General features: G+C 42.7%; 1 protein-coding gene across 2 annotated transcripts in view; it reads left to right on the top strand.

Moving 5' to 3' along the window:
• The window catches only part of Traf5 (TNF receptor associated factor 5), a 42,868-nt gene that overhangs the window by 13,131 nt on the left and 10,170 nt on the right, over positions 1-19,567 (top strand). The window contains exons 1-7 of one of the 2 annotated variants that reach the window (XM_078022771.1): positions 6,242-6,395; positions 11,256-11,474; positions 12,809-12,866; positions 15,479-15,580; positions 18,370-18,534; positions 19,130-19,207; positions 19,489-19,563. In XM_078022771.1, coding sequence (XP_077878897.1) covers positions 6,346-6,395; positions 11,256-11,474; positions 12,809-12,866; positions 15,479-15,580; positions 18,370-18,534; positions 19,130-19,207; positions 19,489-19,563 — 747 coding nt within the window. In that variant the 5' untranslated portion in view covers positions 6,242-6,345. Of the gene's footprint in view, positions 1-6,241; positions 6,396-11,255; positions 11,475-12,808; positions 12,867-15,478; positions 15,581-18,369; positions 18,535-19,129; positions 19,208-19,488; positions 19,564-19,567 lie in introns of those variants that run through there. The other variant, XM_021729191.3, reaches the window with a different exon arrangement.

The following is a 19,567-nucleotide window of genomic DNA, read 5'->3' on the forward strand; positions in this document are numbered from 1 at the left end:
TCCTCAGAGTGGATGATGATGATGGAGGCTTAGAGGAAATGCTTAATAATTATAATAGCGTTTTGTGCAGCACCATTACAAGCACTTAATGCCCATGGGGGTCTACAAACTTTTTCTGTAAGGAACCAGATTATGACTATTTTAGGCTTTGTAGGCTCTATGGTCTGTGATGCAACTACTTAGCACTGCTGTGGTAGTGCACAGACAACCATAGTCAATAGAACAAATGAATGTTCCTGTGTGCCAATGAAACTTAGTTTACAAAAGCAAGTAGCAGCCTCACTGAGCACACCTGTAATCTCAGCAACTCGGGAGGGTGAGGCAGGAGGATCCCAAGTCCAAAGCCAACCTCACCAAATTAGTGATGTCCTAAGCAACTTGGCAAGATCCTGTCTCAAAATAAAAAATTTTTAAAAAGGGCTAGGCATGAAGCTTCATGGCTAAGCACCCCTGGGTTCAATCACTGGTATCAAAAAAAAAAAAAAGTATCAGACCAGCCATCCCCTGATGCATAGTATTAACTTAGTTAATCTTCAAAAGTTCTATGAGGTAACTACTATTATCACTACCACCATTTTCAGATGAAGAAACCAAGAGTCTTAGACACTAAATAACTTGACCTCAAGCAAGAGAGGTGAAACAAGAGTTTGGACCCACATTACTGCACTTCAGAGCCCCTGGTGGTACCTACCAGATGCTGCCTCTCAGTGGGCCCTGGAGAAAAAGGGAGGAACCCCAGCTCCTGCTTATCCCAAGGGCCTCACTGCTTCCTGGTAGGAAGAACTCTCCGGTGTTCAGTATTCTCATTCAGTAATTAGGAAATGATGCTAATATGTGTGTCATAGTGTTGTCAGGGTTAAAATGGTTTAAACAGGTAAATTAGCTGGCTCCATGCCTGGACACAGCCCTAATAAGGATAATCCTAACCCAGGATTGATTCTAGTCTTGGGTTCCATGTACATCTTTCCATATCATCCCCTTGTCCTCTCCTCAACCAGAACAGTCCTGGATTCTCTTCATGTCCCTGCATACAGCAACCCTCCTACACCGTGGCCTTGTCCATTAGCCCCAGCTTCCTTATTGATCAAGCGCTTGAGTGCTTGGCCAGGCATGGTAGGTCTGAGGGTCAGGAGATTAATGGGGATGGCCATCCCCTCGGGCAGCCTCCTGAGGGGTTGCTGGATAACAGCAGGTCATTGGAGATTCACAGAATCAGAAATGAGGAAGGGTCCTAAAGTAGTACTAGAGTCAAACAAGCCTTTCTGGGGGAGAAGCTTTGTATGACCAAATCACACAAAGTGTGATGCTTGCTCCCTTTTTTTTTCTCTTGGTTTAAATAGAGCAAATTTGAAAGTTCTCCTAATTACCTAAAAGTAGCTCAGGTAGACTCTGGATGGTTCTGAGTGGCTTCCCTTCGGTGAGACTGACCTAAGGCATCCTCAGGATACGCATGGGTGTGTCAGCAGCAGCAGAGATGCCTTTTAGCCATTGCACACTTTTCTGTTCACCAATATTATATGTCATGCTGCCAGGAAAATGAGGAAGCAGAGATTTCCTGACAACTTGGACAGAATCACACTTCTCTTCCAAGGAATTACGGTCAGAACTACATCACTCTTCATCCTGGTTGGTGGCCTATCATCATATCTCTTCTGGCTACTATGGTGTTAGCTGGTCTGGCCTTGGTCACCCTCCCTTGATAGGCCCCATGGAAGAGGGCTTCGTTGCTTCTGCCTTTCACCAAGGCCCTTCCTCTTTGTCTAACCTGTCTGGTTAAATATCAATAAAACCAGTTTCTCCCACAGGTCACATAGAGGGTTTTTTGGGTTGTTTTTAAGGTTAGAGTTGGAGGAGAGCCCTGGCAGTTCTTTGGTGCGGGTGCTTCTTCACAGTCTTAGATGGCCGGGCTGGGCTGTCACAGACAAATTGTTTCAGTTCTCTCTTGTGCCATGGAAATAACATAGAGAAAAAGAGCTTTTCTTCACCCCTCCTTTTTTTAAACATTCATGGAAGGAAATCATCTTCTTGAGAAAGCAGATCACTGAATTCAAGGCCAGGTGCAATCTTGAACAGGGAGTTGCTGGCCTCCTAGCTGGTGAGCCTCTGGCAGCAAAGCCAGGGCGACTGTCTTCTAGAATACCCAGGGCACAGCTTCCAGAGCCTCCTTGGGTTACTGCATCTGGAAATTTTAACTTTTCCTAATTACTAGTCACAGTTTCTCCTCCTTTGAGCCCAGGGTCCTTCAATGGGCCTTAGGAAGGTTTGGAGAATAACATATTTGCATCCCCCTCCTACTGCTGAATGTGAGTATTAGGAAGTTGGCTGCAAATACTCCTGGCAAGGCCTGAGAAGAACTGAGAAATGGACAATTTGCAGTTGAGCAGCCCATCCATGACTGGGCAGCTTTCACTGGTCAGTGTAGTGTTGCTTCCCAACTGTCCATGGCTTGAAGTCTATCCTGGAGCACTGGGCCAGCCTTTGTATTCCCACTTCATCACCCAGTTCTACAGCTTTCACCTCCCAAAGAAAGTGAAGTCTCTTGGCTCTTCAGCTTATTAGCCTCCCTTGCAGAGGAGCCTTGGAGAAGGGCCAGGGGCTTCTCCTGTATCCTCAAGATCCTCCCAGGAACCACCACAGTACTTAACAGCAGCCCGGACCCTGTGTGTTCTTGTCTAATCTAGTCACTAATAGCTTGAATCTTGGGCCTGGAAACAAGTCACAAAAGAGTCACAGAAGGCTAAAGGGGATATTCTTTGGGGAAAGCAGCACCAATTAAATCATACATGGGGTGTGACACAGAGGCTGTGCCCCAGCAATGTGTGTGCACAAGAGGGTTAAGGCTTTTATACTCACTTCAAAGAGTTTTCCAATGTGTTCTCTTGGCTTATCTTTCCATATCTTCCTGGCATAGACTAAACCTATTACATCAAACATCCCCACTAAATAAGAAAAGTATTTGTAAAGTGAAAAAAATTTTAATTCCCCAGACACATTTTTAAAATTTTTTTAAGTTGACAAATTCTGCATCTTTAATGAGAATTCCTGGTATTCTTAGATCTAACACACTGGTTTTTTTTTTTTTAAAAATTGAGGTAAAAGCCACACAACATAAAAGTAGCCATTTATAAGCATATAATTCAGTGGTATGCAGTATATTCACAATATTATATGACCCTTGGGCGGGTTTTAAATTACTTGTATCACAAAGAAAACATGGCCATTCCTAGGAATAATGAAAATAAATGATAGTTTATATAATATGATAAATCATATGATTTTGACTAATCATATAATTTATTCCAATAGAAAAGATGTGAGAGGTCAGCAGGTCTCACTAACCCCACTCTCCCAAGACTGTCCCAAAGGCATCCTGACCTTACAAAGCCTCCACCCACACCCTCGCCTTCCCTCTCCATCCTCTCTTCCTGGTGCCAGTCCTTCCCTGGAGTCTCAGTCTCATCTCCAGTCTCCTTTTCCTCAGCCCTCTTAGCCAACTCACTTCTACACCTATGCATGTGACCTCACAAAGTGCTCCACAGACATGGGTCATTGCTTTGGGTCCGGCCGTCCTCACCTTCCTTTGCTCCCTTGTAGTTTCTTTCCATAAATTCCCAGCTGGGCTGTCTTCCACACTTATAATCCCTAAGAAGATCAAAATCATGGGGTGAAGTGTGCAGTTACAGGCTGTGGTATTCATTTGGGAATCTTCACCATGTGCTTCTCCCACCTCTCCCAACTAATGTCTCACAGATCTTTCTAGGTATTTCTAAAAGCTAGTTAAGTTGTACAGGAGTCAGTCATAGGCCCTGGAAAAGCTGGAAAGCCAAAAAGGAGATTTGGAGGGAGGCATTCATACTCCTCCAGGGCTGAAGGCACTAGGGAGGGGACCCAGGAGCTGGGGATCATGCTGGGTCAGCCTGGTGGGAATTAGTCCATAAAGAGGGGTCTTTGGTCAGTGGGGTCTTAGAGCCATGGAAGAGACCCAGTCATGTTGAGATGCTGCCCAGCACTGGGAGATTGGGAAGAAATCCTCTGGCTTCTCCTCTCCTCCTACTTCTATCTCCTGCCACTGCCTTTCATTGACTGAAACCAGCCAGAAGCCAGGGAGCCCAGAAAGCAGAGTTTGTGGGGTAAGCCTCACCCCACCTCATGATGCAGACCCTTGCAGAACAAAAGTAGTGAGTAAGCAAGCCAGCAAGTGACCACAGTGTTCCTTTACTTCCACTATAGTGACAGTTAATTACTAACCATTCTAAGAGCTTTTATGATACCCTCTGGGAAATTCTTTTATGACTTTCATCTAGAAAACGCCTCCTTTTTGGGGACCAGCTGAAATGCTTTCTTCTCAGTGAAATCAGCATGGACACACCTCAAAAAATGTTAGCTACCCCTCATCTGGGCTTCCACAGTTCTTTGTCTAAATCTCTTGGTGGCACTTGCCACCAGAATATTACAATTTATCATTTCTATGTCTGATTTCTTCTGCCCTTGGAGGGCCGTAGGTGTGGTCACAATGTCACAGGCTTCTGCATTCTTAAGATCTAGTGCAGGATGCAGTCACTACAACTGCATGGTGCCAGGAACATATGGACCAGCAGGCTGTGGAGGGTTCTTGCCCAAGATTCCACAGCTGGTGAGTGGCTGAGCATGTGGTGGGACTGTCTGTCCACCATCTCTTACCCAGGAGACTTGGTCATGTGTCCTTTTTACTCTGGGATATGCTTTGTTGTAATCAGAACTACCCAAGAATGAGCACTTTAAAACCCTGGAGACACAATTCCTGGGCTTATATCCTAGGAACTGTAATGTAGTGTGTAAAAATTTCCAGACCTCCATGAATCCAAAGAGGGTGTCAGGGATCTCTACAGGTGGTGTGGACAGACAGACAAGGACCGACTTTTCTTCATTAAACCTCGAGACTAAATTAACATGTGGCCTTTTTGTTGTAGCTAAAGGCTCAATGCGTGCTGCTTCTGTATGTGAAACTACTTATTATATGTTCCTCAGAAACAAATAAATCAGAAGGAATGTATTAGTAAAGAATTTAAATTGCGACATGCACATCTGTTCTTGGAATTCTCAAAAAAAATATTCTCCTGGAAAAGATGCATCCATTTGTTAAAAATCAAAAATGGTATTTAAAAGAAACTCTATGGTTCTTAGGGAGCAGAGAGGTGAGATTTTTCTTTTGTCTTTCTTGACCTGAGCTAATAACTCCTCAGCAAGAGGAGCACCCTGTACCCTCCATCACCCACAGAAATCAGGTACTGTTGACTACAGAAAGACGATGTGCAAGTTCTATTATTAGTGGCTTTGATGATTTCTTCCTTTTTTGTAAGAACTGAGCTTCTTTGCTGTTCCTGTTACATAAGCTATTATACACAGAGGGGAAAGGCTTTAATAAAGCGGGGTGCTGACTCATTCCTACGAAACAGCTGCCTGGGAATAACAGAGGACCAGCTGGAGTGCCTCATTAACTAGAGAACCATATATGCTAGGCAAAGAGCAGCCTTTTTAGTTCTGTTGTTAGGCTCTCATGTGGGTGGAGACCTGAGGAAACTTCAGAGGAAGGAGCAGGACCCCACCCTGCGAGATACCACAGCTCCCTTTGCCATGTAACAACATCAGAAGTCCCTACCTTACAGTTAAATGTAAACGTTGGGTTTTTTATATGTGTAATGAGATAAAAACTCAATTTCATATAAACAGATATTGAACAAGACAGATAAGGGCAGTGAACAAGGTCAGTGGATGGCTTGGGCTTGCTGAATAGGTCTGGGAAATGTACATATGGGTGGGGAGAAAAACGGCCAGGCATTAGTCCTCGGGCCTCTACCGGCTGTTGAGCAGCACCAAGGAGACTGTCTGTGAGGGTCAGCTAGGGCTGGACCAGCAATTGTGAAAGTGGCAAGATAAGAACCTACACAATAGCCTACTAGAGCAGTGGGTCCCAAAGTGTGCTTCAGGGTCCCTAAAGTGCCAGAGCAGCTCCCACGAGAAAAGCATGCACAAGATCTTGCTAACCTCGGGCAAGTTCAGGAAAAAAACAGTTGTGTGCACCTCTTTCCAGCTGGTGCCCATGGACCTCCTGCATTGGTGGCTTGAAACCAGCCATGGAGGGAGTATTTATAGCCACAGAAGTTGGCAAATGCTACAGGCTGGAGCTTTTCCTCCAGGAGAGCATATTGTTAAACATTTACAAGCACATCCCTGATTGGATTGCCTGACACCCGTTCAGAGGGTCTGTATTGTCAGAACTATTTTCATAATACTAAAACATCCTTCACCACTTTCGCTCTTCTTTCCCAAATGCTCAGAGTTGCTTTCCAGACGCTGTGACACGTGATGCTGCAGATCAAATGTAGGAGCAGATGCCAGAATTCAGCTATCTTCTTGTAAGCCAGATAGTAAAGAGATGTGCAAAAACAGTGCCACTCTTTTTACTGATTTTGTGTGTGTGTGTGTGTGTGAAAATGTTTTTTTTTCTCAAAGATATTATTTATATTAAACATATGATTGGCTTATTATGTTAAAGTGAATCAATAAAGAAATAGTGTTAAGTTTATCACTTTTAATCTCAAATACAGTAAATATTGATAGATAAAATTCACATGAACAAAATACCTTAGGAGTCCTCATTTTAACAAATAGATTTATTTTAGAGCAACGTTCGCTTCACAGCAAAACTGAGAGGAAGTTTAGCATATCGATTTTTTTTCTTTCCTGGATTGTGCCTTTGGTGTTATATCAAAAGTCATTGCCAAACCCAAGAACTAGATTTTTTTCTCCTACACTGTCTTCTAGGAATTTTATAGTTTTTCATTTTATATTTGTATCTGTGATCCATTATAATTTAAATTTTGGGATGTGTGTAAGATCTGTGTCTAGGCTCATTTTATTTTTTTTAAATGTGATGTCCCATTGTTCCGGCACCATTTGGCTTTGCATCATTGAACAGTACTACCTTGTCAAAGGTCAGTTAGCTGTATTGATGTGGGCCTATTTCTGGGCTCTCTGTCCTTCCACGGGTCACACTAACACTGTTGTTGATTACTGTGTAAGTGTTGAAGTTGAATGGTGTCAGTCCTCCAATGTTGTTCTTCTCCTTCAATATTTCGTTGGCTATCCTGGGTCTTTGTGTCCTGAATTTTTAAGGGTATCATCTAGTTTGTTTGTATTGTTAGAATAAAATTTACGGGTTACTAAAGAGCAGCAATTTATCTCACAGTTCTGGAGGCTGGGAAGTTCAAGGCGCTGGCAGGTTCAGTGTTTGGTGAGGGCTATTCTGTTTCTAAGGTGGCACATTTTTGCTGTGTCCTCACATGACAGGAGAATAGAAGGGCAAAATGTCTTGCTAATTCCTTCCAGCCCCTTTATAAGGTTGCTGATCCCATTCATGAGGGTGCTACCCTCATGATGTAATCACTTCCTAAAAGCCCCACCTCTTAGTATTATCACATTGGATCTTAAGTTCCAACATAGGAATTTGGGGGACACATTTATAGTCAAACCATACTAAATGTGAAAGGGGAGGAGTCCTGAGACCACAAAGTTTGAGAACTGCTGTTGTAGAGAAAGATGGACATATAGATGAGTGCAACAGATTCTTGTGCTGGGAAAGAAGACAGAATGTAGTGGAGGAAAACTGAACTGAGTTTTGTACATCTCCCTGCTTGTTCTAGAGACTGAATGAGTCTGTTAACTTTAGGGTGCATCTCCAAGATTCCATATTTAGATGCTGTGTGACACAGGCATGATTTTTGTCTTAGAAGAGAATCCCAGAGGGTCATAGAACATGATCTAAGGGTGTAGGATGTGAAATGTCATCCTTCCTTGAGACTAGAGACCACAGGGCAGGTTAAGGCAGTGGGAGATTGGTTCTTGCAGTTTTCTCAGAGAAAGGTGGCTTTTTGGTTATTAGGGTTGTGCGTGAAAATCATGCAAAGAGGCATACCTCTTCATCTTCAGAATTAAAACTTTGTTAAGTACCAAGAACAAACCACGTTAAAAGGGGAATAATAACACTCACCTCTCATCTGTCAAGATTTACAGGAAACACATGCTAAAGGGAAGAGGTGGGGTAGGTTCTGGTCTCAAACCTCAGGATTGAAAAAAAAGTCCCCTGGTCTGCCAGAATCCTCCAAGGACAAAGCTTATTTGCCTAAAGAAGCCAGTTGTTTACTCTGCTCCTTTCTCCCCAGCCACACTCCAGATTTCCACCTCTCTGGCAGGGAGAGAAGCCAGACAGGTTACATAGGAAAGAAAGGCAAGCAGATGACCCAAGCAGAGCTGGGTGGCCAACGGGGCTGTGTGTCTCTCCCCTGGCTTGTTTGAGCTTGCAGCTGCTCCCAGGCCCAGCAGAGTCATAAGGATCTCCAGAGCAGCCAAACCAAGCAAGTCTGCAGGTCAGGCCTTCTCGACCCTGGCCATGTGGAGGGGTAGTATCTCCAGTAACCACTCCAAAAGGCCTCCCGTCTTTTAACCTTTAGCCAGATTCTGAAAGCACATTTCTACACGGTGCCCCAAAGTAACCTCTGCTGGCAAGGCTAGAATATTCTCAATTGGGAAGAACTAGTATGTTCCCAAGGTCCTAAAATGTTCAGAAATCTGCTGGTGTGTGTGTGTGTGTGTGTGTGTGTGTGTGTGTGTGTGTGTGTGTGTGTGTGAAGATCTAAAGTTTACATGACATTTTCAAAGAGGGGGGCATCTTGCATACACACACACAAAATGTTAAAAAAGGCTACATTAGAGACCAGCACTAATGAGGTTGCGCTATTGAGGGTTTTTCAATGTTTTGTAGAATTAAAAATATTATTTCAGGGAATAGCTGACTTGTTCTCCACGCCAGGCATAATGCTAGATATGGGAATACAATGAGGAGCAAGACCAGATGTAAACTGTGTGTCACTGAGGGACACAAACATAAATCAAAAAATTGCACCAATGCTGTCTAATGTCAGACCAAGTGTTGCACTGGAGGAGCGAAACCTGGTTCTATAAGTGATGTGATTTAGTGGATGTTTAGCTTTTGTTTTCTATATTTATTTATTTTTTAATTGATAATGCATTCATTTTTAAATAAATGTAGTGATTTTCATGATGTAGTAAAAAACCTTGTTCCTCATCTATTCATATTCCCAACCCTCTCTGAAGTCCACATACATGTTTTACAAACTGGTCATAGACCAGGAGGAGAAGAGAAAGCTTAACCTGAATATATGACTCTTGAAAGTCACACCTGGAGTATAAGTTCATCAAGTGAAGAAGACTGGAAAGAGACAAAGATGTTCCAGACACAGGCAACAGTCTTGCAAAGGCCCTGTGAAGTGTATTAAAAGAACCAAAAGAATGCATACATGGCAGGAGTGCTGAAAGCAAGGACGAGAGAGACCAGGATGCCACTAGGTGGGAAGGATACAGCCTTGTAGCGTGTTCAGCACTGTAGACTTTCCCTCAGAGATTGGGGAAGCCCCTGAGAGACAAAGGGCGATAACTTTAAATCATACTTGAATTTTGAAAATAATTACTCTGGCTAGGTAGCATGGAAAATGAATTGGAGGAGGAAGCAGTTAATGGTTTCCTTTTTCATTCAGGTGAGAAATGATGCAACTTGGCACTGGTCTTGGTTGGATTGCTATCTCTGACAAGGTACCATAGACTGTGGAGCTTATCAACAACAGAAATTTCACTCTCATGGTTCTGGGTATTCTAAGTCTGAGATGAAGGTACCAGTATGGTTGGGTTCTGATGAGGACCCTCTCTTGCACTTTGCAGATTTATTGTTTGCAGCAAGAGGGTGAAGAAGCTTTTCATTTATTTATTTTTCCACATATTTACTGATGTGTTATAGTTGCACATAATGATGGGATTTGTCGTTAGATACTCATACTTGCACACAATGTAACTTCCCTCCTCCCTGCCTGTCTCCCACCCTTTGGTCCCTGTCGTCTATTGATCTCCCTTTGATCCACCCCATCTTTCTTTTCCTTTTCCTCTCTAGCTTCCGTATATGAGAGAAAACACAACCCTTGACCTTCTGAGTTGGACTTATTTGACTTAACATGACATTCTCTAGTTCCATGCATTTTCTTGCAAATGACATAATTTCATTTTTCTTTATGGCTAAATAAAACTCCATTGTGTATATATACCACATTTGCTTCATTTGATGGATAACTAGACTGGTTCCATGGTTAGGTCATGGTGAATTGTGCTGCTGCAAACGTGGGTATGCATGTATCACTGAAGTATGAAGACTTTAATTCTTTAGGATAAATACTGAGGAGTGATACAATGGGTCATATGTTGGCTCTATCCCTTGTCTTTCGTGGATCCTCCATACTGATTTCCATAGTGTTTGTACTAATTTATAATCCCAACAGTATAAAAATTTATTTTTTCTCTGCACCCTCTCCAGCATTTATTATTATTTGTCTTCTTGATGACTGCCATTCTGACTGGTGTGAGACGAAATCTCAGTTTAGTTTTGATTTACATTTGCCTAATTGCTAAAGATGTTGAACATGTTTTTTTTTGTTGTTGTTGTTATTGTTAGCCATTTGTATTTCTTCTTTTGAAAAGTGTCTGTTTAATTCATTTGTCTGGCCTCTTTTATAAAGTCACTATGCGTGCTCTGCCCTCTTGACCTAATTACCTTCCTCAGCCTACACTTTCTAATTGCATCACCTCATGGGTAAGGATTTCAACATGAATTTGGGGGGCCAGGGGGAGATAAAAATTCAGTCTGTTAAGATAGAGGAGTGGGAAGAAAGTGTGTGTGAGGGAGCGAGGGGAGATCAAGATTGATGGTAAGAAATGTATTTGTGTATAAGACATTTGCTTCTGGAATTTTTTTTTAACAAAACATCTGTTTCAATTCTCTCAATTTTGGAAGAAAAACCCATAATAGTTTGCTTATAATGTACTTAACCCCTGGCAATATTTTATCCAAACATGTGGCCAAACTGACATGACAATGTAGCATCCTATAAAAGGTTAATGAACAAAGAGCTAAAGTCTCAGAGAATCTTGCTAGAGGTCATCTGGACCAGCTTCCTGGCCCGTACCCCAAGGTCATCTCACCTTTGCAGGAGCCTCCCCATTAGCAGGAAGTTATTATTGTTGTCAACAGATCATAACAGAATGAGCGTGCGGGTGATGTTCACTAATTTTGAAACAAGTAATTGAACACTTGGTGGCTGTATCGTTTGGATGTTTTCACACTTAATTTTCCTTCTCTTCCCCCGACTCCCCAGAATGGCTTTCTCAGAAGAACAAGGAGGAGCCCCCTGTGGTTTCATCCGCCAGAATTCCAGCAACTCCATCTCCTTGGACTTTGAGCCCCACACAGAATACCAGTTTGTGGAGCAGTTGGAAGAGCGCTACAAATGTGCCTTCTGCCACTCGGTACTTCACAACCCCCACCAGACAGGTTGTGGGCACCGCTTCTGCCAGCACTGCATCCTGTCCCTGAGGTGAGTGGGCAGGGCCTGCAGCTCCAGCCACAGCAGGCCAGACCCAGGCGGCGTGTTCCTGGCATCTAAGAGTCAGCTGCGCCACTCAACTGTAATCATGGTTTTGGGAATTCCTGTCGCTGGCCACAGAACCACAATAGATAGGAGGAGCTTTCTCAGGGGTCCTCTGTGAGGGCCTAAAGAGTAACCTTCACTTTTTGCCACTTATGATATATACCTTTTCTCAAAACCCAGACTCTGCCCATTTTGCATGGCAGAATAGACCCAGTTGCACAGTCTGACATGAGTTGCCTATCAAGAATGGATTGTATCTTACAGCATCTGAGTTGTAACTTCCTTGACTGTTCTTTCCTTGAGGTAAAGATGCTGTCACATCCATAAAGGACTTGTTGCCATGGCTGCTGCCCACTCCAGGGCAGCTATAAACCCTGTGTTAGTCAGATTTCCATCACTATAACAAAACACCTGAGATAATTAATTTATAATGAGAAAAGGCTTATTTTAGCTCTCATTTTTGGCGATTCCAGTCCCAAATGATCAATTGGCCCTGTTATTATGGGCCTGTGGCAAGGTAGCACATGGAGGCAAGGGCATGTGGTGGAGAAAAAACAGTTACCTTATCAGACAGGAAACAAAGGTAAAGGAGAGAAGGGGGCTTGGGTCTCACTATCCCACTCCAAGGGCATGCCCCCAATGACCTAAGGACCTACCACTAGGCCCCAGCTCCCAAAGGTTCTACCATCTCCCAATAGAACTGGCCTGGGGACCAATCCTTTAACACATGGGCCTTTGGGGACATTCAACATCCCAGCTGTAGCAGCCTGGGTCATGCCATTTTGAAGATCAGGAGAGGTGAAGAAGCATTCTAAGGGGGCTTCTATAGGGTCCTCAAGGCAGTTGTTTTATCCTGCTGACTTTGAAAAGGGTTATCAATAACATTCTTATTTACTCACATGTTCATACATTCAGCACTTGCTCTCCTAAGCTCTAGTGTAGGGAGGTGAACAGCTAGAGTATAGTGTGGAAAAGGACCTGCCATATGTCTTCTAGAATGTCTCAGTCAAGTGAAGGAGACAGATTATGGCAAAGGACAGGGGCATTTAACACTGTCTGGGGGACTCCATTTTTGACTCTATACTGAAGGATGAATGGGAGTTTTTCAGGTAGACTGAAACAAGGAGGGGCCCAGGGGTGCCTTCTGGGTAGAGAATAGCAAGTGCAAAGTCAAGGTCCAGCCACCAGGGATGGAGTGTAGCTAGAGTACTGGACTGCTCTTAAAAAAGCAATTGAGGTTAAATGTCTAATTCTGGCTCTATTTTTATTTTTCTCTCCAGAGAATTAAATGCAGTGCCAATCTGCCCTGTAGATAAGGAGGTTATCAAATCTCAGGAGGTAAGAAAATCACTACTTTGCCTTAGCATCTGTCTGGGTGATAGTGAAGAAGAAGCTGGCGTCCTGGGTTGAATTGGACCTTAAGGAGAGTGGTCAAGGGGGACCTTCCTTGGAGCCTCTATTTCTCTGTTTTCGGGTCAAGTCAGACCCTCCTACCCCTGTTTGAGAGAAGCTTGCCTGGGTCTTTGCTGACCACACCTCCCCCCACAGGTCTCCTCTCCTGCTTCTTCCTCACCCACTTCCTACACTAGCTTTAGCCACCCCAAGCTGCTGGGAGAAAGTGGAGCATCCTGCCTAGATTTCACCTTTTCATCTGGTTGATCCCTAAAACTTCCTTTTATTATATGTTTGTGAACAGCTTTATTGAGATATAATTCACATACCATGAAATTTACCTATTAAAGGGTAGAGTTCAGTAGTTTATAGTGTGTTTACAGATTATTAAGCTACCATAGTATCTAATTCTAGAATATTGTCATTACCCCAAGAAGCAACCCCATGTCCAGTGCTGTAGTTACTCCCCACCCTCCCTCATCCTCAGCTCTTGTAAACTACTAACCTAGTTTCTGCTTCTATGGATTTTCTATTCTGGATATTTTTATATAAGTAGAACCACATAATATGTGACTTCTTGTATCTGGGTTATTTTACAGCGTAATGTTTTCAAGGTTCATCCATGTTGTAGAACATATCAGTACCAAATTCATTTTTATTGCTGAATATCATTTCTTTGTGTAGATATACCACTTTTGTTTGTCCATTCATTAGCTAATGGACACTTGGGTTGTTTCCCTTTTGAACTATAATGAGTAATACTGCTATAAACATTCATATACAAGTGTTTATGTATTCCTATGTATTTCTCTTAATTATCTAAGAATGGAATTACTGGGTCATACTCTATGTTTAACATTATGAAAACTGCCAGAGTGTTTTCCAAAGCAACTGAACCATTTCTTTCTTTCTTTCTTTTTTTGATTCACTCTTTTTCCTTTTCTTTATTGGTTCTTTTTAGTTATATATTACAGTAAAATTTATTTTGATATAATTATACAACATGGAATATATATTATATATGTGTGTGTGTGAGTGTGTGTGTAGTGTGTGATAGATATATATGTGTATATATATAGGTTCTTGTATCTAGTTTTTTTATTTCTCCAGACCTCATAAAAATTTGCTATTCTGTCTTTTTTGAGTATAGCCTTACCTTGTATATGAAGTGAATTCATTTGTGGTTTTAATTGCTTTTTTCCCTTGGCTAATAACATCGAGTATATTTTCATATGCTTATTGGCAAAAATGACTATTCAATTCCTTTGCCTCTCTCTCCCTTTTTTTTTTTTTAAGTGCTGGGGATTGAACCCAGGGCCCTGTGCATGCAAAGCAAGCACTCTACCAACTGAGCTATATCCCCAGTTCCTCCTTTGCCTCCTTTTTAATTGGGTGATTTGTAATTGTTGAGTTATAAAAGTTCTTTGTATATTCTGGATACAAATTTCTTATCAGATATATGATTTGCAAATATTTTTCTCTCATTCTGTAGGTTGTTTTCATTTTCTTGATGGTGTACTTTGAAGCACAAAAATTAATCATTTTGATTTTAAGTCCAATTTCTTTGGTTGCTTGTTCTTTTGGTGTTGTATCTAAGAAACTCTTGTATAATTTATGATCATGAAGCTCTTCTCTCTTAAGCTTTCCCTTAATTAGATTCAGTTTTCTTCCTCTAATATTGTGTTGCAGGATGTCCAAGCTTTACTTTCTCTGGGGCCTTCCCAAGCACCTGGTCTGATGTCCTTGCTTCTTCTCTAAACTCTTTATGATGGGTTTTGCAAATGCTTCTCAGAGGACTGTGCTATACCTAATGTCTGTCTGACCCACAAGATTAGGGCGGGGGTGGGGGGTTGGCATACTACACCTTGGAGCAAATTTAGCCTACCACCTGTTTTCATATGATCTGTTAGCTAGGAAAATGGTTTTTGGTTTTATGTTTTTTTAAAAAAGGGGTTGAATTTCAAAATAAAAATTTACTTTAAAAATCAGAAAATGAGTAATTTTTGTGACACATGAGAAGTATATGAAATTCAAATTTCAGTGTCTGTAAATGTTTTATTGAAACACAGTCATGTCTGTTCCTGTAAGTATTGCATGCAAAAGTTGAAATAAGGCAATAGAGATGGTTGTTATGTGGCTTACAAAGCTGAAAATATTTGCTGTCTGACAGAGAAAGTTTGCCAACTCCTGGTTAGTGCTGAATAGCAAGTCAGCACGGCTTCAGGGACATTCTCTGATTTACCCTGGGACAGGAAGCTGAAAGCATCACCCTTGGCCACAGCTCCACCTCCTAACCTTTACTGTGTGGGGTCAGATTCACCATGTGATTCTCCCAGCAGTAGCAGCCTTTTGCACTGAGTCTTGAGTTACCTCCCTTGTGGGATGTATTTATCTGAGATGGCCTTTTCTTTTAGTGTGGTGATGAGTGTGATATTTCCATTCCAACTACTGGAAGTTTCCACCTGACTTCAGAGATATACTTGAAGATCAAACTTACAGTAGCTTCATTTGCATTGCTGTTCAGCATCGGAATAAGACCTATCATCTTTATCTTTTAGGTGTTTAAAGACAATTGCTGCAAAAGAGAAGTTCTCAATTTATACGTATATTGCAAAAATGCTCCTGGATGCAATGCCAAGGTTATTCTGGGACGATACCAGGTTGGTTTTACTTAGGACCAATGTTTGCCTTTGCCTTCTTTTAAGTGACATTTGTTAAACCTGTTGATGCCACAGTGCCTGGGTCAGCATGAGAGAGGAATTCACTGGCTTAGCCCCAGAGGATTCCCAGCTAGTCATACAGTGAGTGGCAATGCTATAGCTGCCAAGGACCAAGGTGTAGGAAGGACACAGGGGGTACATGCTTTACTTGGTAGGGATCACTGAGCCAAAACAGAGGGTGTTGGACATGCCAGGCAAAACGAATGCACAAACAAGACTGTGTCACTTGGGGGTAACTGAAGGAGTTGGAGTCCCTGAGGTCAGAGCCAGGCATGACTGCAGAAAAACATGATGGTGAGGGTCCCTCCCTGAAAGCATCTGCTGTGTGTTGTTGTGGAGGGTGGGTTATGATCTGCAGAGTTATGACCCAAGGCAGATCACACAGACCAGAAAGAAGTAGTATGTGGTTTAAAGGTGAGCTATTGATATGAGATGCCAACAACTTCCCCTGGTATATAGGGGAAGTGTAGGTGAAAAGATTCGAATTTCTTTCATTCTGCGGGAGAAGGCTATTAATGGGAAGTTGGAAAAGTGGCCCTGCCAGGCCCATATCAGGTTTGATCACACTGAATGAGGGAAGACTCAGGCATCACCGGCTTCCAGGGAATTGCCTGGAGGCTGCTGAAATTTTCCCCTTACACCCACACAGTTTGGAACACGTATTTCAGATGATTCAGCCTTTTCTTTATCAAGCCTCCAAATCCCCCAGGCACTGAGGTAATAAATGTGTAAATGATTTCTTTCTTAACCCAGGGAGTGCTTTGGAGGCTCCCAGAATATTTTTGCTTTCCTGTGATGGTTCTTGGCTACTTGCTATAAATGGTGGGGCCTAGAAGGAGGCCTCAGATCCAACTTTCTTGTCACTAAGCCCATATCAGACAGCCCTAGTGACCAGACCACAGGCTACTAGAGAACAGGGGCTAGTTTCTTTCAACCTGTTTGTTTGTTTCGTTTTGTTTTTAATTTCCTGCTAGGCGTGATGGTGGCGCACACCTGCAATTCCAGTGACTCAGGAGGCTAAGACAGAAGGATCACAAGTTCGAAGCCACCCTCAGCAACTTAGTGAGGCACTAAACAACTCAGCAAGACCCTGTCTCTAAATAAAATATAAAAAAGGGCTGGAGATGTGTCTCAGTGGTTAAGTGCCCCCTGGGTTCAGTCCCTGGTACCAACCAAAAAAAAAAAAAAAGAGAGAGAGAGAGCGCAAATGAGAGAGGTCACCCCTAACTACCTCCATCTGGAAATGTCCCTCCCCTATCAGATTACTTTTTCCTTTCCACCCAATTTCCTTTTATTTCTTGTCCACTTCCCCCTTGTGTGGCAAGGTATAGGATCTTACAGGTAGCAGAATTTTGATGACTATTGACTGGGTGTGTTGTCTCAATGAAATTTGGAAATTTCAATGTTGATTAATAAGAACCATTTGTTTCTTATTATCAGAAGCAAAGAAAAATAGCTATCATCTTTATCCTGCTGTTGAAAAAAGCTGCTCTTTTCCTTCAGAGAAGGGTTAGCAAACTGCTTCTGCTAAGAGATAGACAGTAAATATTTGGGGCTCTTCAGGCTAGGTGGTCTCTATTGCAATTACTCAGCCTTCCCACTTTAGAAGCAAGCAAGACAGTATGTGAATGAACAGGTATTCAATAAAACTTTATTTACAAAGACAAGTAGCCAGGCCAGATGCAGCCAGTTGGCCTTAGCTTGCCAGCTCTGAAGCAGATTTACAGGGAGACAAGTTCACTAAGGTTTTGGTACCTTGTCAGCATCACAAGAACTTGCAATGATCTAATGGTTTTTATTGAGATATGCCTGCTTTTAAAAATCTGGAACATGAAGAACCGTAAAATGAACACTATCATGTCCTTAATCTCTAAGGTTCTAGTTAAGAATATTTCCTGATTTTTTTTTTTTTTTTTGGTGGGGGAAGGTACCAGGGATTGATCTCAGGGGCACTTGACCACTGAGCCACATCCCCAGACCTATTTTGTATTTTATTTAGAGACAGGGTCTCACTGAGTTGCTTAGCACCTTGCTTTTGCTGAGGCTGGCTTTGAACTCACGATCCTCCTGCCTCAGACTCCTGAACCACTGGGACAGGTGTGTACCACCGTGCCCAGCAAGAATATTTCCTAATTTTATAAGTTTGACCATTCCTGTTACCTTTGGCCCATGAACTCATGTTTTCCTCTCTCTCTCTCTTTTAACCACTTCTAGAACACCTTCCTTTCCTTCTTCTTAGTTCTTTACTTTCCTTCATTGAGTTAGGAGATGCCCCTTTCTCCTTCCTTCTTTTGCTTCTGTCTTTTGCCATTTGCTATGCACAAACCAGTATGAGGTGCTGGGGATGGAGAGTAAACAAAAGAAACAAAAAATGTCCTCAAAGAACTGGCAAGTTATTGGCAAACCTAAGGAAAATATCCCAGGACTGACCTGAGAAAATGAGCAGATTCCTAGATCACCTAAAACAAATGGGATATGAATTTCCCTTCTCTTCTCCTGATTCCCACTAGACAAGGCTAGCTTTCAGAGCTCAGGTCCCAGCAGCCCTCTCCATGTCCTGTCCTTAGCAGATGCAGTGGGTGGCCTCAGGGACAGCCGGGGAAACGTTGCCCCCTCCTCCCCTGTGCCAGTCTTCGTGCCCAGCTGGGCCCTTCTTCTCTTGCCCTCACTGGACCTCCAGCTGGTCCCTCCCACCACGCTGTTCTGCAGCCTGTTGTTACCCCTCACAGGACCACCTTCAGCAGTGCTTGCTTCAAGCTGTGCAGTGTTCTAACAAGAACTGTCGGGAAGCAGTCCTCCGGAAAGACCTGAAGGAGCATTTGAGCGCATACTGTCAGTTTCGAGAGGAAAAATGCCTTTATTGCAAAAAGGATGTAGTAGTGATCAACCTACAGGTAAGAAGCACAGTCGTCTCTGTGGGGCTGTGTTCCGAGTGGTGGCAGTGAGGCAGGTGGGATACCAGAAGCACATTTCTGCATTTATTTATGTACAGAATCAGGTCTATAGAGTGAGATTATCTGAGTTCGAAAGGCTCTTGGCGGCAGGACTCTGTTCACTGATCACTGGCAAAAATAGCACTTGAACACCTGCCGTGTGTGAGTGTGGGTGGAGTGGCGTGAGGCCTGGATCACAGGGAAGTGACGCGGATGGCTACACTCCAGATTGTGTGATCTAGCTGCAGAGGCTGGATGTAGGCAGGCAAAAGAGACCATGGGTACCTTTCACATGTGCCAGAGCAGCCACACTGGTAATTCCCCAGGCTGCCTTCTTTGAACCCCATGCTCTCTGACCTTCTTTTGGAATAATCAACAAATTTAAATTTTAAATTGAATTCATTTTCACTCAGAAAGCAAACTTTTTTTGGAACTAAGCCATAACTTCCTGTGGAGAGCAAGACACATGAAATATATCCCCAAAGAGACAAGCCTTCAATCACTATGAGGCCACAAAAGAGACTTTCTCTGTTTTTCATCACTTTCTCTCTTTCAGAATCATGAAGAAAACTTGTGTCCTGAGTACCCGGTATCTTGTCCCAACAAGTGTTTGCAGATTATTCCAAGAACTAAGGTGACTAAATAGTCCTCTCTGTAGATTCTATATAAGATAAGTTTTAAGCAATCATTGTGGTGTTTGACAAAATTCCATAGGCAAATGCCCATGGTAAATGTGTGTCTATCTTCCCTTTTCTTTGCTCTCAGAACTCTTAGATTTCATCCCAGCTTTTACCAGCTCTCTTCTTTTCCCGGTCCCTCCATTCCTCCCAAGCCACCCCTGACTCCCTGCAGTTATACCAGACAGTTGAATAATCAGAGGCGAGTCTCTGTAGCTGAAGGTTGTCTGTTTTGCAGGTGAATGAACATCTGGCTGTGTGTCCTGAAGCCGAACAAGACTGTCCTTTTAAGCACTATGGCTGTACTGTAAAGGTAT

This window comes from Ictidomys tridecemlineatus, chromosome 10, assembly GCF_052094955.1.
Source record: "Ictidomys tridecemlineatus isolate mIctTri1 chromosome 10, mIctTri1.hap1, whole genome shotgun sequence".
Classification (NCBI taxonomy): domain Eukaryota; kingdom Metazoa; phylum Chordata; class Mammalia; order Rodentia; family Sciuridae; genus Ictidomys; species Ictidomys tridecemlineatus.